Raw genomic sequence first — 26,259 nt, forward strand, 5'->3', positions numbered from 1 at the left:
TGTTTGAGATTTATTTCAGAACATCAGGCAAATTCTCTCTGTAAATTATGAACAATAGACGTTTCCCATGCAAGGGAACTAAGTAAAAAAAAGCCCCAAACTTTTTTATGATAACTGAGGGTCTTGTAGGATGTGCAGGACATGTAGCCGACCCGCATGAAAGTTACAAGCAACATAAGAACAGACATCTAAATTCTGGCAATATAATTTGCAGAACAGCTTCTGTCTCTCTGTGGTTATTGAGCTCTGTGAAGAAGAGATCATTCTACTCATTCCTTCCATAAACAGATAGGTAATTTCAAAGGGAAATCAGTGCTAAGGATTTTTCAAAGGAAACTAAGTTAGATTTTTACTCTATCTTATCAGCAATAAAAAATTGGCAAATAGTTATAAATATATATATTTACCAACACTTCATTAACAGTGTGTTGGATGGGCAACCAAAAACTTTTTCAGAATTACAGGAATTACTAAAGGAGAATTTTTTACTAACATTTTTACTTTTACTGACATTAGCTGTACTAGCTGCATCGGTTATTAAACTTCTCAAGAAGGGTCTTTTCTTCTTGAGACCCTGAAGAAGATCCTCAGAGGATCTTGGGGTGTATTCTCGTGCAAAGGTACACATTTCTGTTTGGTTACAAAGCGATCAGTCCAGCGCAGTGACTCAGTGACAGAACCAAGAAAGAATACGGAAGCCCTTACTGCCATGCGTTTCATGCATATTGGCTTCTTTGTTTCTGCCTTTTGTTTTCTTTAACTGAGGAAAATTATATTAATGCAAAGGGTATCGGCAAACTGTATATTGTGAAATTCTAAGTAAATAACACAAATAGCTATACATAACTTCAGAATAAAATGTGAGGTAAAACTGTTTCCCTTGTGATCCCCATGTATATTATAATTGTCGCAACTGATGTCAGGTGCAATGTGAAATTATTTATCGTGCACTGTTACAACAGAAACAAGGGGACATAATTTAATTGGAAAGACTCCCATACGGCAGGTTCCCTCGCCGAGCCCCAATAGTGTCACCCACAGTATCCTAACCAGCCGCTTCAGAAATTATTTACGACAATTGAGCATAATCTTAGAAAGATTAATTAGGTAAGTGCCTCAAAGATGAGAGGAGGTATGGGAAGTGTATTTAATTGTTTCGCCATCGTGAAGAATCAGTTATGCCTTCGTAAGCATCAATTAATCAGGTGTATCCAGGAGACATCTCTGCCAGATAACGGCAGGAAGGATATGGCTCGGAGCGCCTTAAAAAGATTACGGGGAAAGTTAGGGTAAAATAACTCACAATTCTATTTTCCCTTCGAGACTGTATTCCCCCCCCCCCCCCCCATCAATCTGTAAATTAATCGTTTTGTTGTGGCAGTAGCTTTGCACGCCTCCTACACGTTCCAGCTCGCTTTCCGGAGCGGGGAAGAGGGGAATAAAAACCAAACTTTGAAAGCTCTGGGTGAAATGGCGGCGGTGGGCGCCCGACGGGCCCTCGGCGGGCTCCCGCGGGCGGGGCTCGGCGGGGCGGTGGCCGGGACTCCCAGCCGCGGGCTGGGCTGGGCTGGGCTGGGCCGGGCCGGGCCGGGCCAGGGCCAGGGCGGGCCAGCCGCCACCTGCCCCTTCCCTTCCCGGCGCGGCTCCCCGCCCGCCACACTCCACCCACCCGCGGCTACTTTTCCCCCTCTCGGCGGGCCGCCTCCATTTCTCCCGGCGGGAGGCCCGAGGAGGTGACCCCGGTTGAGACGGCGGCCATGTCGAGGGGCCCCACCGCGGCGGGGCGGCTGCTGGTGCTGCTGGTGAGTCCGGGCCCCGACTGAGGGGGGGAGGGTCTCCCGGTACCGGGTGTCGGGGGGAAGGCGCTGCTCGGCCGAGGAGAGCTGAGGGAGCCGCGGATGAGCCCCGCGGAGGAGAGCGGTCCCCGTCGGGGCTGGGCTGCCCACCCGCCGCCGGCTGCCCCTGGCTGGGGACGGGGGTTCTCCCTTTCCTTGGAAAACAGGTAAAAGCAATCGCCGTCTGCCGCCTGAAAGCGGGTGGAGGGAGAAAAACCCGGTAAGAACGGTATCTCGAATGGGTGGGGTTCACATTGCTGCCGGCTTCGTGTTCAACATATTATCTGTATTAATGAATTGTATTACCTTTTCGAAGGAATAGTGCCAGGAGGGAGCGTGGATTGTAAAGTATGATTCAATGGAGATCCATATTGCCATAGAGAAGTGATACCAAATTCTCAACAATCCACAACACTCCAGGCTTTCTCTTTCCCTGCCCTCACTCTTTTTTTACTCAACCTTTTTTACATTCAACCTTTAAGACCTTCCACCCTATGAAATACCATTCCAGACTTAAAAGCATGGAGTATTCCAAGACAAACCGAGACCAGAGTGCCAGGTTTGTTTGATTTGGACCGATGCTTTCTAGCCGTTTCGAGAGGTTTTACAGGAAGCTCTCCTTCATATCTGCGGTGTTGCTCTTTAGCTTTTCACCTTTCCAGGCTGGCAAAATGCCTGCGGAAGCCGGGTGGCTGCCGCTGCCGCCGCCCAGACAAAGGCAAGGGTGGAGGCCAGGCCATGGGCTGCGCAGGGGAGCTGCCAAGGAGCCGGACAGGGTTCAGGAATGGCTTGTTGCAGGGTCAGGCTGGCAGGTGCTGTCAATTGTCACCTTGGTCCCCAAGCTTTAGATCCTGCAAAATCAGGTTTGTTGACTGGTGACCTGTTGCCTGAGAACTTTTACTTGTGGGTGGCCATAAATCAGCCAGCAACGGTTAACCCTGTTCTTTGGAGCAAGCTGGGAGTTATGGTTTAGTTGGAAAATGTTTTATCCTTGTTTTGCCCAAAAGAGCAATATAAAACACGCAGAGTGCTACTTGTACAAAAGTTTTCACCAATTCTTTCTGTAATAGCTGAAGCCACGCTGCTGTCTGTTTTGGTGGGCTTGCACTGGCTCAGCATGCTGTTGGTTTTGTGTGAAGAAAAGAGGAAAATTGTTTTTCTTAGTCTCAGCTAAAGCTGGGGTAGGGTATGGTCTATTAACTCAGTTCAGTTCCTAAATGCCTCGTCAGATAGAATATTAGAGCAAGTGAAGCTGCTTTATAGTTGGTTACTGTCAGAAGAGAGAGAGGCACTGCTGGGTTTTGCCTTTTTTTGTCTCTTTAGGGTTTTGGTTTGGGTTTTTTCCCCTATCTGGACAAAGCCATTCATGTGGCAGGAAGTGTAGTTGCTTGTTTGAGAGCATCAGATTAGGGTCATTTATATCTTATGACATGTAAGAATGGCACTAATAACTTAAAAACTTTAAGAAACTACTGAAAAACAAAACCAGTCTAAAAGTAGTGTTTTCCCAAGGTGTCTTCTACCTTGGAAGCATCGAGAACTATAAGTTCTTCCTCTCCCTGTTTTTCCTGGAAGTACCTCTTGATTGTATGCACTCGCTCCCTGCCTGCGGGCTGCATCCCTGTATGGTCATCCCTGGGTACCTGGCAGAGGTCACAGCAGCTTTCCCTATGTCCCTGCCTCCAACCCTTTTCCAGGGATGTCCAGGCATGCCGGATGGTAGTGCACCTGTGGGGTTGGGCTCGACGTGGGCGTGTGTCCAGGACACACACCCAGAGCCGTGGGCCTGCCAGGCGGGCACGGCTGGTGAGGATTATTAGCTTGGGAGGTTTCTCGGTCATTTCTGAAGGGGGTGGACATCACATCTTCAAAAGAGGAAGTCTTAAAACACTTCCTACATTTGAGTGAAAGAAGAGTCGACAGAGATGCATGAATCTTACCACGCGAGTAACAAAACTTATTTTTCTCTGAATGTCTTCTCACATTGTACTTCCTTGATGTTTGAGATGTCAGACTCAAACTGGGTATACTGAAATTCAGTCCAAAATACATTAGATCACTATTGTAATGTGAGAGCTGGTAGCAATTGCTTTTCAAAATTCATAGAAACAAGTTAAATTAAAAAAAAAAAAAAACCAAACATGATGCTTAGTTTTAGAAAGAACACAGGTGAGGTAATTCAAAGCAGCCTAGCTTCCATTGCCAGTAACATGCTGAAATACGGTAAAAATATTTATAAGCATCTGTTCATTGATTCAGTAACTTAATATTGTTTCAAAAAAGGCAGGAAAAACCAGCACTATGGTGAGATATGAAAGCAGGCAGGTGAGAAATAAATAAGATCTAGTATTGAATTAAATCTATTTAATCCTATTGAATTAAAGGGGTGTATTACTTGGGACACCATACTTCAGAATAAAGTGAATCCACCCAGGAGATACTAGAGGAAAGCAAAAAATGCTGTCTAAATTCAGGAAATCCTTTTTTATGATTCTCGAAGTGAGCTTTCAGAACTGGGAACTGAGAAAAGAAAGTGGGTAAGATGCAGGGTAAGTTTTCAGATGTATGAAGGATAATTGTGAAGAAAAGGGAATTCCACTGTACGATGAGAGCATTATCAGCATGGCAAAGAGGGAGATTTGGTTTGAGGTTAAGAGATCTCAATACAGGTGTTTGAGTTTCTGTTACGGTAAGTGGAGATGCAGTGGATGCAGAGTGCACCTATTTGGTTGGATCAAATTGTGCTTTCGAAGCAAATCTCCAGAGTGTGTGAATCTGATCCCTCCTGGGTGAAACTGCATTGGGAGATGCATCCGTCTGCTCATGGGTGTTTGGTCTGCGGGACCAGGCTAATTCTATTCTGAAAAACCACAAAGCGTGGGTTGTGTAGCGCTGGGTTCTCAGCAACGACTGCTTTGCTCTGCAGATCCTCTCGTATTGGGTTTACAAACTAGACGTAGCTACAGTCAGTGGAGCCCAGAGAGAAATAGATGTGAGCTGGCTTTGCGGCAAGTTGAACTGTTCTCTGATGTCTTTGTCTGTATTGGCTATATTTCTGTTGATTATAACGGAAGTTTAGGCACTTAGCATTCATTTAGACACGTAAATTTGCACGCCTTAATCTGAAACTGAATCTTATCCAAACAGCAATATGATCAACTTGCAAAGAGCTAAAAATTAGGATGATAAAATGAGGATAAAAATTATCAAAGACTTCCCATCTGTAAGCCTATCTAGGCACCACCTTAGGTTAGCTAGCGAGGCTGTGGGACCTCCATCACTCATTTTTAAGAACAGGTTAAACAGTTGTCAGGAAGCACGTAGGAGCAGCTCATCCTGCCCCAGGGCTGGGAGATGAACTGTTGGATAACCTTGGATGGTCCCTTCAGCCTGCTTCTCTAACTGTGGAAGATCTTCACTTGTCTGTCATCTTGGACAGCAAACTGACTCACAGGAGGTGCAAGGTCCTTTAGTCGCTTCCTGATCCACATGAACATGGACTTGGGCAAGAGCAGCCTTGTGCTCCCTATACATGGCAGTCACTCCCTTCTTTCCCCTGCCCTCTTGCCTACTCCTGCTACTTTTCTGTAGTCTTTCATTCCATTTCTATTACTTCAGGCCTCAGATTTTCCACCTCATTTTCTGTAACCATACAGTTATCTTCTGAAAATGCCTTCTCAGCTCTGTGTCATCAACAGATGTCATCAGTAAATGTCTGGGTTTTGTGCCAAGGCCATGAGCCACATCAAATGACAGGCAGGGCTTTCCTACTCTTATTAAGCTGTTTAATAGAAGGCAGCTCTAGGATACTAAAAAAAAAAGGCGGGGGGGGTGGGTGGAATTAAGAACTCAACACCTTTTGGATATGTGATTTTTCACTTTTTCTTGAAGAAAAAATCATAGAAAACTGCTTTTCTCCTTTCTAAAATATTTGGATCCTTTACAAATTTCCAGTGAAGTGCAGGATCCCTTTATATATTTGTTCCATACCTATTTATGCATCTCATAAATAAAATGGCATTCTTCAACACCTTTTGTAGATATCTTAGAAGTCCCTTAAGGGATTCCCTGTAGACTATAGATTGAAAAATACAAAAGCAGAAATATTTTTTATTGTTTTAGCAATAAAACAGTGTTTTGAGGCTGCTTTGCTACTAAGCAAACAAAAAGATTTTTACTTTTCTTTATCTTAATGACTGATGTAATTTTCTCCACCTTCTTGATATGCATCTCAGTGACAGACCTGCTTATTCTTGAACTTCAGATGCTTTTGTTTATACTGCGGTTGTCAGGTTTCCAATACAAGGAAACTTCTGACCTTGTGCCTCTTAGTTCCATTCAGTATTGAGACAGAAACACTTTCCCTTCAGTTTACCAGTAATAACAAACAAGGATGTTCACGATGGCATCTTGACAGCTATTCACCTTCCAAAAGGGTTGCAGCTTCTGTTGGAAAACCTTGACTGTTGTTGGAAAACCAAAATTCCCCTGCCACTCTTGCTGGTACAATCTCATTAATCATAAAAATAAATTTTAAAAATCCATCTAACTAATAAATAAAATTAAGAATCTTCATGAAAACAACTTGGTCTAAGGTGTAAGATCCTGTAGCCCTCACAACGCATGTCCATTAGGGAATTTAGTGCTTGCTGATTTTTGTCTTCAGAATATATACATTTCAAAAATTGCCATTTGAAAGACAGTTTTGTTGTGCAAGTCGAAACAGCAGTCTGCTGCATTGCTCAACATCGTCCACCTCATTGTTGTATTGTGTGGGAAAGAGATAACATCTTTTTTTTCTTTTTTAAAAAAAAAAAAAGCTGTCATCGATACAGCAATCAAGGCTGAGTCAGAGGTATGAATAGGGAGAGCCCAGTCAGCAGTCTAGAAGAGAGTCAAAGAGCATATAAAGAAATACTCCCTGATTTATTTCAGTAGGAAATCACCTTTTCTGTGCCTGCTTTCCCTTAGGCATTGGTGTATTAAAAAAAAAAAAAAAAAAAAAAATCACTTAAGATGCAACAGGTAGGTAGATGTAATAGTTCTGAGAACAATAAAAGTATTCTCTTCTCTGCCTATACAAAGCTCAAAAGCTCTATTTGTTGGTTTCACATGTTGTAATAACCTACTTCTTGTTACTGTTTTTTTCCCAATGCGTACGTTGTTGCACTGTTTGAGGGTTTTTGTTACCTGCGGAGTCTTTGGTGCCTGGAGAGTGGGTGTGAACACAGGGTCTCTGGTAATTTGGCTGAGGCTCCAGTTGCTTCCAGCTGGGATGAGGCACCTAACTGAGGTGTTTAAGGGCATGTGTAGCTGTCCCGGGCTATGCTGGTGCATGAAGAGGTGGGCAGTCCCAATGCTGGATGTTGGCATGTAAGGTTTTGTCAGAGCAAGCATGGTTTGCTTGTTGGCATGCATGTGTCTCAGCCTTTTGTAAGTAAGGTATGCATGTATGCCATTTATCCTCCCAGCAAGGCGCTAAGTAAAGAGCTGCTTCTGCCCTGTACACTTCAGCAGATGTTTTGAATAGTCCTTGCTTTTAAACGTTATTTAACCTTTTTTATTCTCGTGTTGTGGTTGGTAACCCACCACAGCCTGTATAATGCATGATTTAGCCAGAAGGGGGAGCTTCTCCAGGATGCTGCTGGCAACCGAGACTTACCTTCAATCAATGGAAAAATCCTATTGTTTCGGAATACTGAAGCATTATTCAGCACTAAAAAATGGTTGTTTAAAAATGACAATAAAGTCATCATATATTGGGGAAAAAATGATTAATTGCTTATTATCTGTTTCCTGCTGGGAGAAAATTGCAAAACTATATAATTATAGTGTGTATCTTTTATGTGAATGGTTATGGGTAAATTTTTCAGAAGCTGTTATGGGTAAACAGTAAATATTAATTGATAGAGGTCAGATGCCCTCTTCCTTATGTCTTTGCTGTTCTTATGGGGAAGGTTATGTCAGTTAGATTTTAGTACTGCTGAAGTGACAGAAAATTAATAATGATTATCGTAAATTCCATTGCAGATCTGTTTGAATTATGGAAATGGACTCTACGTGAAGGTAGGAAATAATGTAAAACAACTTTTCTTTATCAGTGCCTGAAGAAGGGTTCTCTGAGCAAAGAGCAAGTGTCAAAGGCGTGCTTTACATCAGTGGATAAATACCTTGTTTTACCGTTTTCTGAAACGTGAAAGCTGAGTAATGAATAATGAAATGAAAGATGAAGTGAATAGATTCCTACATCCATCAAACTGAGTGATGCTCAACTTTGAGAAACTTCTTCTAAAATATTAATCTTGTAGATATGTTTTGTTGGTTTTTTTTTTAACTCTCTGTGAATGAAATCAACTGCTATTTTATGGGAGATGTTAATTGTGGAAACATTTCCAGATGTTAAGCTAGAAGCCAGGAGACACAGTAGGGACCAAGCCGGACAGAAGGATGAAGGGTCTCATGCAGAGCGAGAACAAGGGGTGGTTGAGCAAGAATGGTAGAGACAGTGGATGGGTTGATTAGAGGCCTCCTGCTTCATGTGTTGAGTTTCAGAGAGAAGGTTGAGTATGAGGCAGTGTTGGTGGGATGGCTAACAGGGTAACATGGCAAAAATAGTGGTGCTGTCTTACTGTCTTGATGAAAAGACTGGTGTAGTTTTCCTCTTCAAACAGCTTGAGGAATGTATAGCTCTTAGATTGTGGCTTGGAAAGTTAACACTGCTCCATGATTCCAAAGTTACTAGCTACTGAAAGAGCAGAAGTGATGCAGAAGTCTGGTCTACAACAGCAATATAGCGTACATATGAAATGGCTAAATATAGTGCTGACATCCAGCCTTCTTTTTTCACAGGTTTATAATCGAAATGGCAGGAGTGGTGTGCTGGCTCACCCCAACAGCCTGTTCAGGCAGAAGCGAGAATGGACGGTCCCTCCAGCTTTCATACGGGAAGAGGAGGATAATTCCTATAAGAATCCAATCGCTAGAGTAAGCCCAGACAAGAGAAAAATACAGAATTCACATTAAAATAGAGATGAAAATGTAAAATAAGGATGTGGCTGCCCTAAATGCATGCACAAACATTTCTTGAATTTTAAAGGGCTGTTGAATGTCGGTTGAAGATTGAAGAAACAGATATCCTTCTGTTTCCTTCCTTCAGCAGATGGGTTGCTCTTGCAGACTGATTTGCCTCAGTCTTTCACCTTTACCCAGCCACCAGTTTTCATAAAATTGTTGTGAATGCAGTATCTTTGAGTTTTTTCACTCCACCACCCCTAGGCAGCTGTGGTTGAACTTGGCAAGCGGGTCCCAAAACCGCTGGTGGTGATTGGGCAGAAGGGTGTACATGAAGCATGATTATGTATGCCTACTTTTTTTAGGAAACAGAGCTAAAAATAACCAAGGTGCTATCCTTTGTGCAAGAATTACATGCATTTGGTTCAGCACTGGTGTTGAAACCTGAATTCACCACACCTGTCACTTCAGCCTATAAAGTAATTGTAGATGATAGCAGGCTGTTACCGTCTGGTGATGTTGGCGTAACACATGTGTTTTTCCAGATGTTTCACATATTTGCTGACAGCAGAGGAAGGGTATGATTTCTAGTCTATGCAGCCTCTTCTACCTGTTCCTCTCCAGGTCTGACCTTTTTTCCTGCACCTTGTCACTTCCTCAGTCCTGGTCACACTCGCTTGCTTAGGTCTAATCTCCCTTAAAAAGTTGTCATATTTTATTTCCAGGCTTTACTCAATTAACTTCAACCTCTCCCACTCAACTCGTTCCAGACTCTCTCCCCCCACCCCCCCACCCCTTGGTCTTTCTCCGCGTTTTATTTACCCCCGTGTGTTTGATCAGCCAGTTTCCTTCTTCTTCCCTCACTCCAGCTTTTCACCTTGTCGCAGTGGTTCTCCAGCCTTTCCTTGCATTTGTATCCTATCCCACTGTCTTCCTCCAAGCATTCCCAATTTTCTTCTCCCACGGACCTCTCCGCTCCACAGATCCCAACTGTTGCACTGCCCGTTGTGTTACTTACCTCCCTGCAGCAGATCCTCAAACAGAACATGCAGGTTTTCCTGCATTCCTGTCAACATCTCCATGCTCAAAGGAGTGCGGGAAAATACTTTTAATATTTCTTTTTGTTTGTTAATTACAAAAATAGCAAAAATATTTTCTATGCATTTTTAAAATGTGGTTTTATTTACCAAACGCTATTCAATCTGTTATATTCCTGCTAGATACATTCTGATCTTGAAGCTGCAGGGGTAGTGGTAACTTATACTATATCTGGTCAAGGAGTAACAGAACCCCCTTATGGATTATTTGTTATCAATGGAAGGACTGGAGACCTGAACATAACAGGAAGGGTTGACAGAGAAAAGACTCCAATGCTACTTGTAAGTTGAATCATAACTTTTTCCTTATAGGTGCCCTCCTATCCATTTTTTATTTTGTTCAAATGTGTTTGCCTCAATTAGTTTTAATCCAGTTTCTGGGTATTGGTGTGTGTATGTATGCTTATATTTATAAGTCTATTATATATGTTTTATGTATATTATATGTGCTTATAAATATCTTATATTTTGTTAATTTATTATTTATATTTCTGTATATTTCTATTTTGCATATGCATTTATATATATATTACAGTCACTTATTGTATTTGCTTGTTGTTTCTCTCTGTATTATTTCAGCTCAGAGGTCATGCACTAGATAAGTCTGGAGCAAAAGTGGAAGAACCAATAGACCTCCCAATTAAAATTGTGGATATAAATGACAATTCTCCGGTGTTTTCACATGAAGTTTTTGTTGGTTCAATTGAAGAATTAAGTGAAACAGGTAACATTATTTTTAATTTTTTTTTTCATTTAGCTTTTCCCCACACGTGCGAGGGCACAAGTGAATATACTCTTTGCAGGAGCATATATGCAGCATTCTCTTGCTTGCATAGGCCAGGTTACCCATGTGTGAATGCAAATTTTTATTCAGGGCTAAGTTGTGTGGTGTGATGAAGGGAAAGCAGCCACATAAAGGCAACAGAGGACAACACTTCCTCTATGGAACTTACTGACCATCTGCTTCAGTTGAGGTATTGAGTTCCTTCAGCTCTCTTTCAAGTCAGTAGCAGCCATATGGTTAATGGCTTCTTTGCCTGAATTCCAGCTAATGTTCAAACTTGGGCACTGGGTGCTCAGGTACACCCCTTTCCAGAGGACAAAATCCTGTGCCGTGAGTTATAAGGGGGTTGCACCATGAGGACCACCATGGATTTTGAGTGAAGCTGTTGGAGGGCGTCAATACAGAGCAATTATTTTAATAACGCTCAAGTAGAGGAGTTAGTAGTGCTCCCTTTGGAATAATGTTGCAAGGGAAATGCAGCTTGTTGTTCAAAAACTTTTTCTTTCTTCTCTGTATGATACTTAGTTTTCTGTCAGAATTTTTGAGCGAATTCAGCCTGCTCTGTGATTCTGGTGCATTGAATTCTATGAGTTACAGGTGTGCAGATACAATCTTTTTGTTTGCTAGAGGATATACTGTTAACAAGTAGTTGGATCTTAGGAGTTCTTATTCAGCTCTGTTCATTAAAAAAAAAAAACACAAGAGCATCAAAAAATTGTGCAGTGCATCTGACAACAGTCTCTTAGTTTGTGACATTACATGCAGTAAAAATACCTGGCAGTGCGTGGCAGTGTAAACATACTATATTTTGTTTGCTTTTTTCCAGGTACAATTGTAATGAGGATAAATGCAACAGATGCAGATGAGCCAAATAACCTAAATTCCAAAATTGCTTTCAGGATCGTTTCCCAGAGCCCTAGTGCTGCATTCAGTATGGATAAGGGTACTGGCGAGGTTCGAGTAGCAAAAATAAACCTTGACAGAGAGGTAAAAAAAAAACCCTCCTGTTTTTTATCTGTTAACAGTGGTCTTCTGATGCTGGTTGTGTCACTTTCAGCTCTACCTGCGGTGCTGGAGAGCTCGCCCTCTTCCTTCCCCTCCCTTAGGATTAAAGCCTTGTCTGGTTGATGTGTGTTTTTCAGGAACTGAGGGAGCGGGGTGTGGTGGGATCAAGGCTGTGTTCCCCCTGTCACCTTTCTAGCACAGCACCAGCTGTTGCTTTCAGTCCCTCCCATGCAGCCAGGGCAGCAGTTACATGAAGTGAGGGATCATTTCTCTGTGTTGGAGAGCATGTGGCAAAGGCAGCCCAGATCACCATCTGCGAAGCTGCTGACTGCATCTAGATTTTTGTAGCCTGCTGCGCAAATCACAGTGCAAAAAGTTAGGGTGGGTGCTGCCGTGAAACAGCTTTGAAAGCCACGGATTACTAGCAACTTTACCTGTGCTTGCATGAATTTTCCCTGGCCAGCAGATGGTGATCTGGATGTTAGCTCTGTGGCTGAGGGCAACACCTCTGCCTCTAGCCCTGTCCTGACATGCAGGTGTTGCTGGTCCTGTTCCCTGTTTATGGCCACTGAAAGTTTTTGATTTGCCATGTAAGTACAGTCTAACTCTGTCAGGGAGATGCAAAAGTCCCAAATCCTTTTCAAAGCCTCGGTTCTACTCAGAGCCAGTCAAGGTAGCTGTGTGTGAAATTTACTACTAGCTAAAGAGAAGAGAAGTTATAATTGACCACAAGAGGGATTACCAAAATGTAATAGAGATAATACAGCAAAGAAAGAAAATTTAGCCCAGTTTAAACATTTTTTCTTACCATGACAGACACAAAGTAGTTATTCATTGGTGGTGGAAGCAAAAGACCGTGATGGTGAATTAGGTGGGAATGCTGCAACATGTTCTTTAGAAATCAAGATTTTGGATGTCAATGACAATCTGCCGGTGGTTGAAAGCAGTTCAGTAAGTACATTTATCACAATATTTGGCATATTCCTACACCTGCCAGTATTCTTTTGCTTAATACAAGGTTGTGCAAACTTTCTTGCACTGGTGAAATGAGGTAAATCATGATATCTTTTTAAAGAAGGGTATTTTTTGATTGCAGTTTGAAGGAAGCATTGAAGAAAACAGAGCAAATGTGGAAATTCTGCGAATAAAAGTGTTTGACAAAGATGAACAGTTTTCTGATAACTGGCTGGCAAACTTTTCATTTGTTTCTGGTAATGAAGATGGGTTTTTTCGTATAGTAACAGATAACCAAACAAATGAAGGCATTTTGACTCTTGTGAAGGTTAGTATATTATTTAGAGTCCTTTTTAAAATATTAGAATAATTTATGCCTTTTAAGTTGACATACAAATTATTTATATTCATCAGTATGTAAACTGTAAATTTATATGGTGGACACTTTTCCTTTGGTGTATTCAATAATTCTGTGCAAAATAACTTTGTCCAGGTTTGACATTTACATTCTGTGTGATCTCAAATATATCTAGTGGGGCAGAAGTCCCCAGACTTTCCTTGTCATTGGGCAACAGTGTTAACATATTTGCTGCAAACTTTCCCATATTTTTGCTCTCCTTGCTGGTCTCAGTTTAAATTTCTTTATTTCCCATGGCCACAGATAACATTGCAGGCAACACCTACTCCATGAGCCATGGGCTACAGACTATTTCAAAACTGTAAAAATATTTCCATAAATTGAGATTCCTATCTTATGAATGTCACTCTCCTTTAGTCCACAAGAACTGATGATGCATAGTGCCCTAAGTATCTTTTTTTTTTTCTCTTGCTTTGGTTTCCTTATCTGAAAACTGATAACTGTAAAAAATTGATAAGCATTATTAAGTAAATGAATTGGTCTTAAAATAAAATTGGGCCAAGTAATACTGAGCACTGATTCACTAAAAGTAAAGGCAGAATATATGGGTAGGGCTGATTGCCACCTACCTTAAATTAGTTTAAATTCAGTACTATGAAGACATATATATGGTGCCATCCATTAAAAATAAGAAGAGTAATCTTCCTTACTCTTAAAGTATTGAAGCATTATGTGTTGAGAGTAACATGTTAACCAACAGTTCTTCTTTGCACTGGAGCATCCTTATTATTTAAATAAGGATGCTACAGTATTATTTAAATATTAACTCTATGAATATTCTCTAGATACAGATTCTGTCAAATTTTGAGTGGTTTTTTTTTTTTAATTACTCTAGGAACTGGATTATGAACAAATGCAAAGCCTAAACTTGGGCATTGTTGTTACAAACAAAGCAGAGTTCCACAAGTCAATTAAATACAGTTATAAAGCACAAACAATTCCAATCAAAATTAAAGTGATTAATGTGCGGGAAGGTCCTGTATTCCCCGGAGGCACAAAAATTATTGAAGCAAGTGAGAAACTGCAGATAAAACAGGTTATTGGACAGTATCAAGCCTATGATGAAGACACTGGAAAAACAGCAGAGCGCATTATGTAAGAATCTTTTTATAACATCATAACTGAATAAGTCAGAAATCACATCTTACTGTAAAAATGTGTATACTGAACTGAAATACTCAGAGGCACATAGTTCACACCTAAAACAACCTCATCATCTCCAATATTCTATTATGCAGAAAATAGCAGACTTGCAAATCCTACTTGTTTGGTCATATGCGGCGAGACGTGAGTGTTTGTGCTGACATTGTCTCTGCTTGCACACTGTCATGCCTGTCTACTTTTGAGAGTAGACTTACTCGTCTGACTTCATCATCTGCAGAAACATCTATCAATTGGACAGAAAGGGTGTAAAGTAGATAACGTCTGCATGTGCGTATGTGTGTTTAGCTTTTGAATCCTAGCTCTTCAGCTAAAATGTTGTTGATCCACCACCGTGGCTTTTACAAATGGTGCATACCAACAGAGGTCCATACCCAGTGGTGGACCCCTCTCCCCGACACCTGTAATACAGTCTTTCCTGTGTGGCTGCTGCTCAGCTTTGGCTGGGAGCAGGGATGGAGGGGAAGAGGACGATGACTGGCATCACAGCTCCCTCTCCTGCTCCAGTCTAGCTCCCCAAGTCTGTTTTTAATAATGCTTCACCCCTCAGTCCTGGCTCTAGAGGGAAAAGCAAGTTTGAACATTCAGGTTGGGTTTATAATGCTAGGTTTATAGCTGAAACCACTTCCAATGGCAGGAGCGTCAGACCTAGGGATTTGGCCTCTGCTTTAAATGAAGAGTAAACATACTGTCAAGCTGCTTTTTCTGCTAATGGTTGTTTTCCTCATTATAAGTGTGTACGTCTTGATATGTAATTTTAATCAGATATGTGAAAGGAAGAGACCCAGCAAACTGGATCACAATAGACTCAGTCACAGGTGAAATCCGACTTGCCAAAAACCTCGATTACGAATCGGCTCACGTAGTAAACGGTACCTACACTATCACCATGTTGGGCGTAACTACTGGTAAGTTGAGAGGGTTTTGTTTTCATGCTAATTGGTTTGTTTAGGGTTTAGTCTGCCTTCCTGCAGCTATAGTTGGTATAACCTCCCTGTCTTTAACTGCCTAAAAGTTAGTGCCGTTTCCCATAGGCTCTGTATTTGGAGGAGAGACGCAGGCAACTCATTGAAATAGGATGAACCTTGGAATGGGTTCCCAAGGTGCCCGTTTCTCTTCTTTGACTAGATGGAGGTGAAGTTTTTGTAAAGGTTTTGCAAAGACCAAGTCTGATGTGAGCATCCCTTATCAAGGTGGAAATTGCCAGTATCTCAGTATGCTAATTGACAGACTTCAGAATCCTGAGTTTTCTTGAATGCTAAGCAAGAAAGACTCCTTGAACTTCTTGTCTATCCAATTAGAATTCTCCTTTTATAATCTGTGTATGTGTTACTGTGTAACCATACACAGGAAATGTTATTTTTTTAAGTTAAAATAGTAAACCAGCTTGCCTTCAGAAGAACTTTGTTAATACGTTTATTAACATTAGGAATGAAATACTGCTTTCATAAGCTCCAAGGAGAGCTCTTTTAACTTATTTCAGCAATGTTTGTGTTTTGGAAAACATTAAGTTTTTTTATTTTAAGACAAAATTTTTTCATTTTTCAAATTAATTTAACTTGTCATGTTTTAAAATCTTAGATTTTCCTAAGAAAACGGTCACTGGCACAGTCGTTATTCAAGTTAAAGATGAGAATGATAACTGCCCAGTTATTGTGAACCCTGTGCAGACTGTGTGTTCAGATGCAAAATTAGTTGATATTACAGCCAATGATCTGGATGGTTACCCAAACAGTGATCCCTTCAGCTTTACTGTTATTGATGAGCCAGAAGGAACAGCGAAAAAATGGATGATTGCATCCAGAAATGGTAAGAAAATATGTTTTTAATTACTTTCAGTTCTTTGGAGTCCTAGTGCTGTAATTTGTTGATTTCAGTCAAACTGACAGTTTGGCTGATCCAGACCAAAAAACTCATATATATGGAGTCAGGCATGAAGACACATCACTCACATTCTGCTCCCTTCTCTCTAATGGCTGTAAAAGCATAGTCGTGTCTTCTGGAGCCTGTCGCTTTCCCTCAGTTGTACCATCTTTTCCTAGCTTGATGACCTGTATGTGGTGACCAGGATTCCATGGGTAATGCTGGGATCAAGCCATTCTCATCTTCCCACAACAAGCATGCAGTAATGGAGGATGCTTTTTGTTAAAACTGAGCTTGGAGATGCGGTTGTGTTATTGGCTTCAGTTGCTCTAATTTACAAATAAATAAATAAATAAATCTGTCTGCACAGCGGACCTTGAAGAGGGGAAATTCAGTGTAGCCTGTCTAAGATTGTCCGGCACAGTAGGAACAAAAATAGGTCAGAAATCATAAATAATTTTAATGAGTATTTAAAAATGAGATGAGCATTATCTTCTTATGTTTCTGTTCATATAAGCTGGGGAAGTGCTTGAAGGAAATGCTTCTGGTAGAGGCATTAGATTGAAGGTAGATCTGGTAGATTGAAGGCACCAGTAAACACTTTTTTTCTTCTCAGACAAAATATTCTGTCCTCCGTCATCCTGCAGCAAAGCGTTCAGCAGAGTCTTCCTAATGGCCAGGATTAGGACCAAGAAGGAATCTTCTTAGTTTTCCTTGCCCTGCTTGCAGCTAGACTAGCAGTAATTGTAGAGATCACAGCTTTTCCAAATAGGGTGGCCTTCCCCAGCTGGAAATGTCATCTGAGCATCTCTTGCCTAGCTTTGTCCTTGACATGACATGGCCACAGGAGCAGGTGGTATGTTGGCTCCTCAGTCTCTGCCTGTGGTCTACAACAGATTAATCTCCTAAAGACTGAAGATGGTGAATTTGGCCTTTGGCTATCTGGATGACATGAAGGTTAATGTTATATAGGTGATTGGGCTGTCTTCCATGATAAGTCTCTGCTGGTGTGAAACTCTTCATGGTTATCTGAGGCTGCAAGTGAGCATGGCTGCTTTGTTACCAGCATGAATTAATTGATAAAAGTAATGCTGCAGCAGCAGGTAATTAAACTTAATTCCATTGCATTGGCTGGATTTAACTGGAGGGGGCTTGTTGGGAGCCTGTGAAGTTTTAATTTCCCTTAGTTTACAGGAGTCAACTTTATCTCCACTCATTTCATGTTTGTCTCTTCTTTTTCTTTAACCTCCCGCTTCTGCCTCAGGCACCAGTGTACAGCTGGTACCACAAAACCTGAAGCTGGGCAGAACTGAAGTTCCCATCCTAATAAAGGATTACCAAGGGTTCAGCTGTGCTCAGCCACAGTCTCTGCAACTGACTGTTTGTAAGTGTGCGGATGACGGTGTATGCAGAGAGAAAATTACCGGCGCTAACTCAGTGGGTCTGGGACCAGGAGCAGTTGCACTGATCATCTTGGCATTTTTACTTTTGCTGCGTAAGTAATTGTTTCATATTATCTCAGAAGCACAGTAACTATGGTCTGCAAGGCATCAGGAAAGAAACAGTCCGGTTCCCAGGTTTTATCATCCTGATATATTCTGTGTAAACTCGTGGTCTGTGTGAAGTCATGGCAGATCCCCAACTAGTTTTGGTAACATTAGCATTTCACCCTCAAAGGATTTCAAGCTGTGCATTTTAAAATTAATACGCACAACTTTAATATTTGTTTATGGCGCTGTAAATAACAGGTGGGGAAGTGGTAAGGAATCCTTTCGGTCCTTCCCACGCCTCCCCATGTGAACCCTAACTCCTCCCACTCAAACCGCAGCACGGTCTCCACGCTCTTCTCCCTCACTGCAGACCCAGGTCTTGGTGCCTTGCTCTGAGCAGCACATGACGTTGTTCTTTGGTAAGACAAAATAGAAACTTGAAAATAAGAGAAGAATGGTTGTAGTCAGGGCATGGCCATGTGTGCCAGTGCTGCATTTAAATAGCAATAGTTTATTGCTTGTACTAGTAGCAGTCTAGCTACAAAGTTCATGCCACGTGAATACACTCTGTTCCTGAAACTGTATTGTTTTGAGTTCCCCAGGCAACGCTCTAGACATGTCACAGGAGTGGTGAGGTGGAATTTACATGATGCCATGTCGTTACCTAGTAGTAAAAGAACAGGAAGGGTTGGAAATGCTGAGGTGGTATGGTGATATTTAGGGCTTGGTTTTGATATATGAGATCTTTGATAGAAGTGTACCTATATATGTGGTATATGCATGGTCATCTGCAGGATTGAGGCCCTGACAGGTTAATTGTCAGTTCACTGTCTAGGAAACCATCCTGGCCTATGTTTCTAGGAAATACCTTGAATATTTGGGAGTGTATTCAGTCTTTATCAACTCTTATGCTGATCACTAGGTCACTAAAGATACATTTCGATATGAGAGCTGACCACACTTGGATACTGGCTGTTAGCATGCTTTGACACTAATCATCATATAGTTAATGGCAAACTTATACTTCCCTGTAGTTCTTCCGCTGTTACTGCTGCTGTGTCCCTGCGGCTCAGGAGCGAAGGGATTTGCTGCGATACCAGACTACAGCGAAGCGATGTTGCGTCAGTGGAACAGCGAAGGGGCAGCTCCCGAGGAGAAGGCATGTATCCCTAATAGCATTCACTTTTCCTTTCTATCCAAGTGTTCAGTTGGGCACTTGGCATCTGTTCCACATTACGGCTGGTGTTTCAGGGCTGTGAAACAACACACAAACATTAATTAAAATTAACCCTGTGAGGCTCAGTGAAGGATTAATGGAAGGTGAATTCCACCTGCAGCTCTAGAAACACCAGCCATCATGTTTTAAGTCCCAAAGTAAGGGGAAGAAATCAAGCAAATGTTGATGCTATCTGAGTAGGAGATAGGAGTGTGGGGAAAGCATTGATGCTGTAAAGAGTGAAGCATTTGCAAGCCTGGAATGTTCTGTGCCCCTTTGGGAGCATGGTAAAGCAGCAACATAATAGATTATAAAGTTTAGCTTCTAGTTTAAAGTTTTAGGTTGCATTTTAAATTACTTCCCTGTGTGTTTGCTGCCTGAAAGTAAATTCTTTTTTTTTCTTTTTTTTTTTTTTAAAGCAGAAAAAATTGCAAATCTGTAGGGGAAACAGTGAATGTGAAGACAAGTTTGCCTTTTCTTGTTATGCTACAAAACCCAGGGTTTTGGTTTTTTTTTTTTTTTTTTAAAAAAAAAAGGGCATCACACTGGCATGCTTTTGCATAATAACAAGGAAACGGAAGTAAGGTAAAAGACTTTGATATAGGGCCAATGCTTACACCAAATTCTTGATAAAAGACAATTAACAGGGAAGCCAGACTGTTAGAAAAGAAGAAAGGGCCAGGCAGCACCATAGAAGCAGCAGGCAGTGCACACTCGCCAACTTTGTGTCTGGGGAAAGCTGGACAGAGTCTGTCTTGGAATAGCTGAGCTCCCTGGAGTTTTGCAAGCCCTTTTTTTTGGTAGTGGTTTGGGGTTTTTTTGGTGGTGTTTTTTTTTTTTTTCCCCCTGCTTTGTCCCAACCCGTTCAGCTTCAAGAAAACAATGATCTATAGAAACATTTCCATGATCCTCCTTGGGAACACAGTTGTGGAAGCTGCACCCTGTTTCAGGAGGCTGTTTGCAGCAACATGTATTAAGTGCGAATTCAAACAAGTCATAAGACAGCACACTCCCAGGTCCCACCCAGCCCCGCTGCTGGTTTGGTGAGTTCAGTGTGCTAGACAGCGCAGCTTTCATGTCACATCGTAATTTGTGTTATTCATGTAGCCGGTGCTAAGCCTCATCCCATCCACTGCATTGGGGAACTTGAGAGGAGCAACCAGTGGAGCAGGAGCAGCAGCAGCAGGAGCGGCAACAGCAGCAGCAGCAGCAGCAGGAATGAGTGGAGAGGAAACTGCGGCAGGAGGAGGCAGCTTGGCCTCTCACGTAGGAGAGCATCGCAACACGATTAGCAGGGAAAGGTGGGAAGAGCAAAGACATCTCCTTTCTGGTGCTGAATATGGAGCCATGGCAGCTGGAGTGGCTGGAGGCATGGCGGGTGTAGAAGGCAAGACAGTGGTGGCTGGAGGAGGAGTCGCGGTGGGAGCAGCAGGAGCCATGAATGAAGAGTTTTTAAGAGACTACTTCAATGATGTAAGCATATGACCCGCGAATAACAGTATTTTGATATTTACACTTAGCGTTGTGAAATGCTATTCATGTTACTACAAACACAGATGGGCAGATGCGTATATATGAGCAGTCCTGATACAATGGCCAGTGTTGTGTGCATGTGGAGTTGAGGGCATTAAGGATTTTTGGATTAGGCTCATGTGTAGGACTTAGAGCATCACAATGCTCAGTCTTGTACCACTGGGTGCTTACAAGGTCTCCCACAATGAGACCCTTCTCTCGAAGGAGGTACTTGGGAATGGGATCCAGAATATTCAGCAATGACCAGGGAGCCACTTGCCCAGGAAGGAGCCATGAGAAAGACTGCGTGATATAAATCTCAGGGATTTAAGCACATTAAACTGGCCTGAAGGGAGGTACCTATGACTCATCATGAGTCACAGCTACAGACTTTGTGATGGAGCAGGTTTGTGAAAGATAAGCCATAGATGTCAAACGGTAGAGGGTGGGTCTGCATTTTCAAAGTAGCTGATGAAATAAGCGGTGCTGGACTTGTCTCTTCGCCCAATAGCCTGGGTAAAGAGCTGCTTATCAGAAGTGTGAGGCACATGTTGCAATCCCCTTTCTGATTTTTTTTTTTTTTTTTTTGCTGACCTAACCATTGACTAATAAGCTATTCCTACCCATTGCAGCTATTCCTCTTTGCATAATGCACATCATTAGTCTGTATGCTGGTGAGCTCCTTATAGCGGAATTTTCACTTCCATATGGCAGAGAGTTACGGATTGTCCATTACCCGTACAAATAAAACATCTTCACGCCCTACAGCTGGCAGATGATGGGGTTCTGCAGGGGAGTAGCTGTACAGCTTTGAATCACCACCGCAGGCCAGGGAAGGATTTGAGCTTAAGACACTTGTATGTCTCCTGAGTACTTTAACTACTGCTCTTCTGTGTGAACAGATGTAACAGTAGCAATTCTACTGTCCTTCTGCTCTTTGCGCTTCCTAATATTAAAGACATACTTTAAGCATAGCTGCCTGCTGAAGTCCTGCAGGAGGGCTTTGTAAAGTCATACTAGAGTAACCTTTGCAACTTCTGAGAGGCCAGACTATCTCAGATTATAGGAAGGGAAAACAAACAAACAAACAAAAAAACCCAACACAGACAAGTAACCAAACAACATAGTTTCAGATGTGTGCTAATTTTTGTAGAAGCATTTCAGGTAATGTGCCTACTTCCAGGATCAAATGCAGATAAACATACAGAGTCAATTTGGGTCTGGATATATACCACACTACACAGCTGCCTGAGCTAATAAGCGCTCCAGAACTTCAAATGTGGCAGAAAAGTGGTTCTGAGCACAAGCCATCAACCGTATTGGGTAAAGCTGGTTCAGCAGGCCCAGAGGATTCGTCTGTCTTCACTGCTGGAACTGGAGCTGGTACAAGCATGTACACAGATACTTGTGCTGGCACTGGCAGCAACTCCATTGCAGGTGCTGCTTTCAAACTGAGCTGGTCCCGGAAGCACAGTAGTCAGATGCCGTGAGCCCTCCTTGTTGCAAAGCGGCCTGCATACAGCCTAAAAATTTATATACTGGACTATGTTCCCATACTTATCAAGCCGTTTAACTTGGTGATTTGTTTGCTGTTGGGCTCCTTGGGTGTGATCCTGCAGGTTATGCTAGTGAAAAGGGCTGCGGCAGGTGATGACATGTCAGCATGTACTCATTAAACGTATGTTTAAATGTTAGGGTACTCTCGGGCATGGTTTTGGCACTCTCCCACAAATGCCTAGTTACAGTTGAAGGCCATTCAGTTGAACCCCAAAATAAAAGCAATCTGATTGTAAGGATGAAGCAGTATCACAAATGGCACAGTTCCTGGTAGGAGTAGTAGCAGGGGGTGATAGTAGTCAGCGTTTTCAATTTAATTTCATGTTTTTCTTCTCATCAAGTGTGCTGTCGAGTTCAGACTAAATTCAAAAAAGCAAAAAGCACTTTTAGGTACTGCCCTTGGTTAGTTGATGGTTTCTGTGGGTTCAGTTAAGGTTTTTTTTTTTTTTTCATTTTGACCTTTTTGACCAAGTGTTCCTTATTTTCAGATTCATTAAGTTTAGAGCTGACATTAATGAAATGTTGCTTGCTTTTTTTGTTTTCTGTCTGTAGAAAGCTGTCTCTTTTGCGGGTGAAGATGAAGCCCAAGCTGCAAACGACTGTCTCCTGGTTTATTCCCAGGGAGAGTCAGGCTCTCCCCACGGCTCCATCGGCTGCTGCAGCTTTATTGAGGGTGATCTTGACGACCACTTTCTTGATGATTTAGGAGACAAATTTAAGACTCTAGCAGAAATATGCATAGGGAGACACATCAGCATGAAAGACAGTAGCTCCAGAAATGAATTGGGTTTTGGTCTTAATGAAGCAAAGTCGCGGTTCTTAGATGAGCAAAATGTTTCCAGCTCGGAACAAGCCTTTGCCTCGGGCAGCTGCTTCCAGCCCACCTCAACGGTGCACGTGGGTGGTGGCGCAGGAGAAGCCACTATGTCCAAGGAGGTGATCACGGAAACAACCTTTGCATCCCACTCTGGGCAGCGTGACACCCAGCACCTTCCCACAGCCCGTGCAGAGACTAATTTCACCATGACAGAAACATCTTACTCAGCGGGGGCTCCTGCCTGCTCGACAGCTGTCTTTCTAGACCCCCAGTTTAAGGAGAACATAGTGGTGACAGAGAGAGTGCTGGCACCTGCGTCAAGCTTGCAGGGGATGGTGGAAGTCCCCGATTTGCCACACAGAAGTAACGTGGTGGTTACGGAGAGGATGGTGAAGTCGGAGGGCACTGGAGCAGGAGCCCTGATGGTTCAGGATCTCCCCGACTCCCAGTACGTCGTGGTGAGGGAGCGGGAGAGAGTGCTTGTGCCTGCTGCAGAGCAGGGCTCTCTCAGCTCCCCCACTTTGGCAGAGGGGCACAACATGGTGGTGAACGAAAGGGTGGTGACAGCCTCGGGGATGCAGAGCAGAGCCGAACAGGCAGCGAGTGCCGGCTCGAGAAGGCAAGAGCATGTGTTGATCGCAGACTCCGTGCTTAACCAGGCAGGCTCCATCTTAGAGGGGCCGCCTCCTGCCAGCACCACACTGAGCAAGTCTTCCAGGGTCACCAAGTACAGCACGGTGCAGTACACTTGCTCATAGCCTGGCTCCTTGCAGGGGTGACTGTGTCTGGCACCCTTGCGTCTGCATGTGTCTCGCCTCGGGCTTGTTCTTGAGACATGAACTTGCTGGAGCTTTCAGAATGACATGGACTCGCTTGTGGTAGTTTTTATAAATATGTATTGTGACCACGGAGTGAGTAAGGAAGTCTGCTGCAGTTCTTACATAACATTGGCAGCGATGCTTTTGAAGTGGAAAGCTGGGGGGAAATACATTCATTTTTGTTCCTTGTTTGCTGTTTTTGTAATTGCTTTTTATTATTCAGTTAGTGTAATAATACCACATAAGCACAGCTGCATAATTATGGGAAAGCAGAAAAAAAAATATTAAAATGTAGTGATGGATAGTAGCATACAAAGCACAAGTTCAGTTTTCTGAAGAGCTGCTCAGTGTGTCTGCTGAAGTCCCCCATAAGGGGCATCAGTTTCTCATGGCATGTTTGCCGTCTATTATTTGTGGGCCAGGGCAACTCCTCTGAGCTGCAGATCTCTGCACCTTGGTGAATTGATAAGAAATCTCCTGTCTGAGAAGCCCAAGCCACCAGAGCCAGTACATCCTCAGGGCAGCAGTGTGTTGATCTCCTGGAGGGATGTCACAATTTCGGGTTATCAGTGTTTGTACCTTAAGCAATCGATACTTGCACGTTAGCACAGGGGTTAAAGAGAGCAAGCAGCAAAAAAGCTGAGGACCGCAATTTTGTTTGGTACCTTGATGTAACAATTCCATTACTTGGTGTGGGTCTAGGCTGACATGACCAAGTAAGCATTTGCATCATATAGATTTTTCACTGGCTCCTCATTGGTCCTTTAATAATGTATGAGAAACAGGCGAAACTCACCTTAGCTGTAGAGCCAGAGATTCAGTCAGTGGCTTTGCTAGCGAGGTTTATGGCCCTTAGACATTTGTAGGATCTGATTTACAAGTGCAGTTAACTAAGTGATTTCAGTTGTGTCTGTGAACTCACAGATACAAGCACAGAAAAGCAGCCTGGGGTGTGTGTGAGGTTCTGCAGGCTGCAGTACCAGAGCCTGGGTGGGCTGTGTGCTGCCCTATAATGGCAGCTTTCCTTAGCTCTTAACAAGACAAGAGAAAGCTACCTGTACTTGAGCAACACTTAAAATTACTTTTCTTTCCATGAAATTTATGTGGTAATAGCAGAAGACAGTACTGCACTGTTTGGCACCATGTAGATACGCATATGTAAATATTTATTTGTATGCAGTTTGAAATATTTTAAAGTTAATTTTATAGAGTAAAAACTGCCATGCACTCCTCTTTTTTTTTCAGGGTAGAAGGACGTATTTTAGACGAGGTATCGGTACTGTATTTTTTAGCAAGCTGGTTATAAGTGAATGCAAAGCCAATGCACCTGCAGAGCTTTCTGGTTGTCTCCATCTCTCTTGGAGTTTTCCTGCAGCTGCAATGTTACATTTTTCCACTGATACGTTTTGCCTTTGACTAGACATGTTTTCAGTGTATTTGATTTGAGTCATAAGGATGTAAAAGTTGATTCAAAAACATAAAGAAAAAGTAGGTGCTATGGCTATGCTCAGTAGGGTGCATCTTGACAGATGGGTCCTTACATTGAGTGGAGGAGTACTACCAAGCAAATCAAACTACTCACTTGCTTGGACCTGTTGGTTATTTCTCTCTTAAACTTCATTTTTAAAGTACATGTATTTACTTTTAAGCAAGCATGCAGTAAGAGGGAGTGAACTTATTTCTGACCTTTTAATGGAGTATTTCTGTTGTTTTATGCAATCTTAAAATAAAGAACTCTACTCTTTTTTGGGTTTTTTTATTCTTCATTTTTCACAGCTACTCTGGTGAAAACACTGATTTTCCTACTGCAAATAAAAAACTTAAAGGTAGAATGAGGTTTGGGATTTCCCAAACAGCCTGAGGGAATATCTGAAAGATACAGGTGTAATAAAAGTTGGTGTCCTGCTGACTTAAAGATTCTGAAAAAAATGTGAATTCGGAGTGTTGGTTAAGCACACTAAATTTTGTAAAAACTTGATGCAAGACAACAGCATCCTCTCCACGCTTCTGGAGCTCATTACAAACCACAGGGCATAAAATACTGTCTCAGTTTTATAGTTGTTAAAACTGAGACCCAGAAGAGGATGTAAGAGTCAGGACTGTGTCAAAGACATCCTGACTTCCCCGTGCATTGTTTATATACAACTTTTATCACAGATTTGCTAGTGCTCGGAAGAGTCTATTTGAATAGATTCGTTAAGAGTGAATATCTCCATTATTTGGCCTAGTCTTATATCAAGACTTCAGATGCTATCAGCATGTGCTAATGCTGGCAGAACAGCCATCGGATTAAATATGTAGCTTCTAATGGAGCTGTGTTTTGTAAATAATGGGGGCTGGTGGGTGGAATGTGCAGACCCAAACTAATGGAAACGCCTGGTTAGCATCTGACCACTAGATAACCCTGACACAGGGACTAGCCCTAGACACTTATCATTCTGACTTCAAAAGTAAAAGTTTGTCATTTTCTTATCTAAAAATAACAAAGCGCATTTTCCTGAAATACCAGCATGGCAGGGACTGTATCCGTGCTGCTTTTGTGTGATTTATGTTTCCTGTGAATCCTCGCTGAGTATGTCAAGACTCCAAAAGTATGAACTAGCATGCCACAACACGGGTGCAGCCATCCCCAGCAGAAGGGCGAGCGGAGCGCCTGTCCTGGGCACCCACCAGAAAGTATTTATTTCCTCCATCGTGCCTTGGCACATACTTGGAGCCTAG

At 42.4% G+C, this 26,259-nt stretch overlaps 1 protein-coding gene across 1 annotated transcript; it reads left to right on the forward strand.

Moving 5' to 3' along the window:
- The first annotated feature begins 1,609 nt into the window (after nucleotides 1-1,609).
- On the forward strand, nucleotides 1,610-25,701 carry DSG2 (desmoglein 2). Its single transcript, XM_074576901.1, has 15 exons — nucleotides 1,610-1,802; nucleotides 7,866-7,901; nucleotides 8,685-8,819; nucleotides 10,067-10,225; nucleotides 10,523-10,667; nucleotides 11,554-11,714; nucleotides 12,549-12,683; nucleotides 12,829-13,014; nucleotides 13,940-14,199; nucleotides 15,031-15,173; nucleotides 15,847-16,074; nucleotides 17,393-17,623; nucleotides 18,653-18,777; nucleotides 19,942-20,307; nucleotides 22,456-25,701. The coding sequence occupies exons 1-15, from the start codon at nucleotides 1,758-1,760 to the stop codon at nucleotides 23,476-23,478; spliced, it is 3,378 nt and encodes a 1,125-aa protein (XP_074433002.1). The 5' UTR covers nucleotides 1,610-1,757; the 3' UTR covers nucleotides 23,479-25,701.
- Nucleotides 25,702-26,259: the final 558 nt, after the last annotated feature.

The sequence above is a fragment of the Larus michahellis genome, chromosome 2 (assembly GCF_964199755.1).
Source record: "Larus michahellis chromosome 2, bLarMic1.1, whole genome shotgun sequence".
Taxonomy (NCBI): domain Eukaryota; kingdom Metazoa; phylum Chordata; class Aves; order Charadriiformes; family Laridae; genus Larus; species Larus michahellis.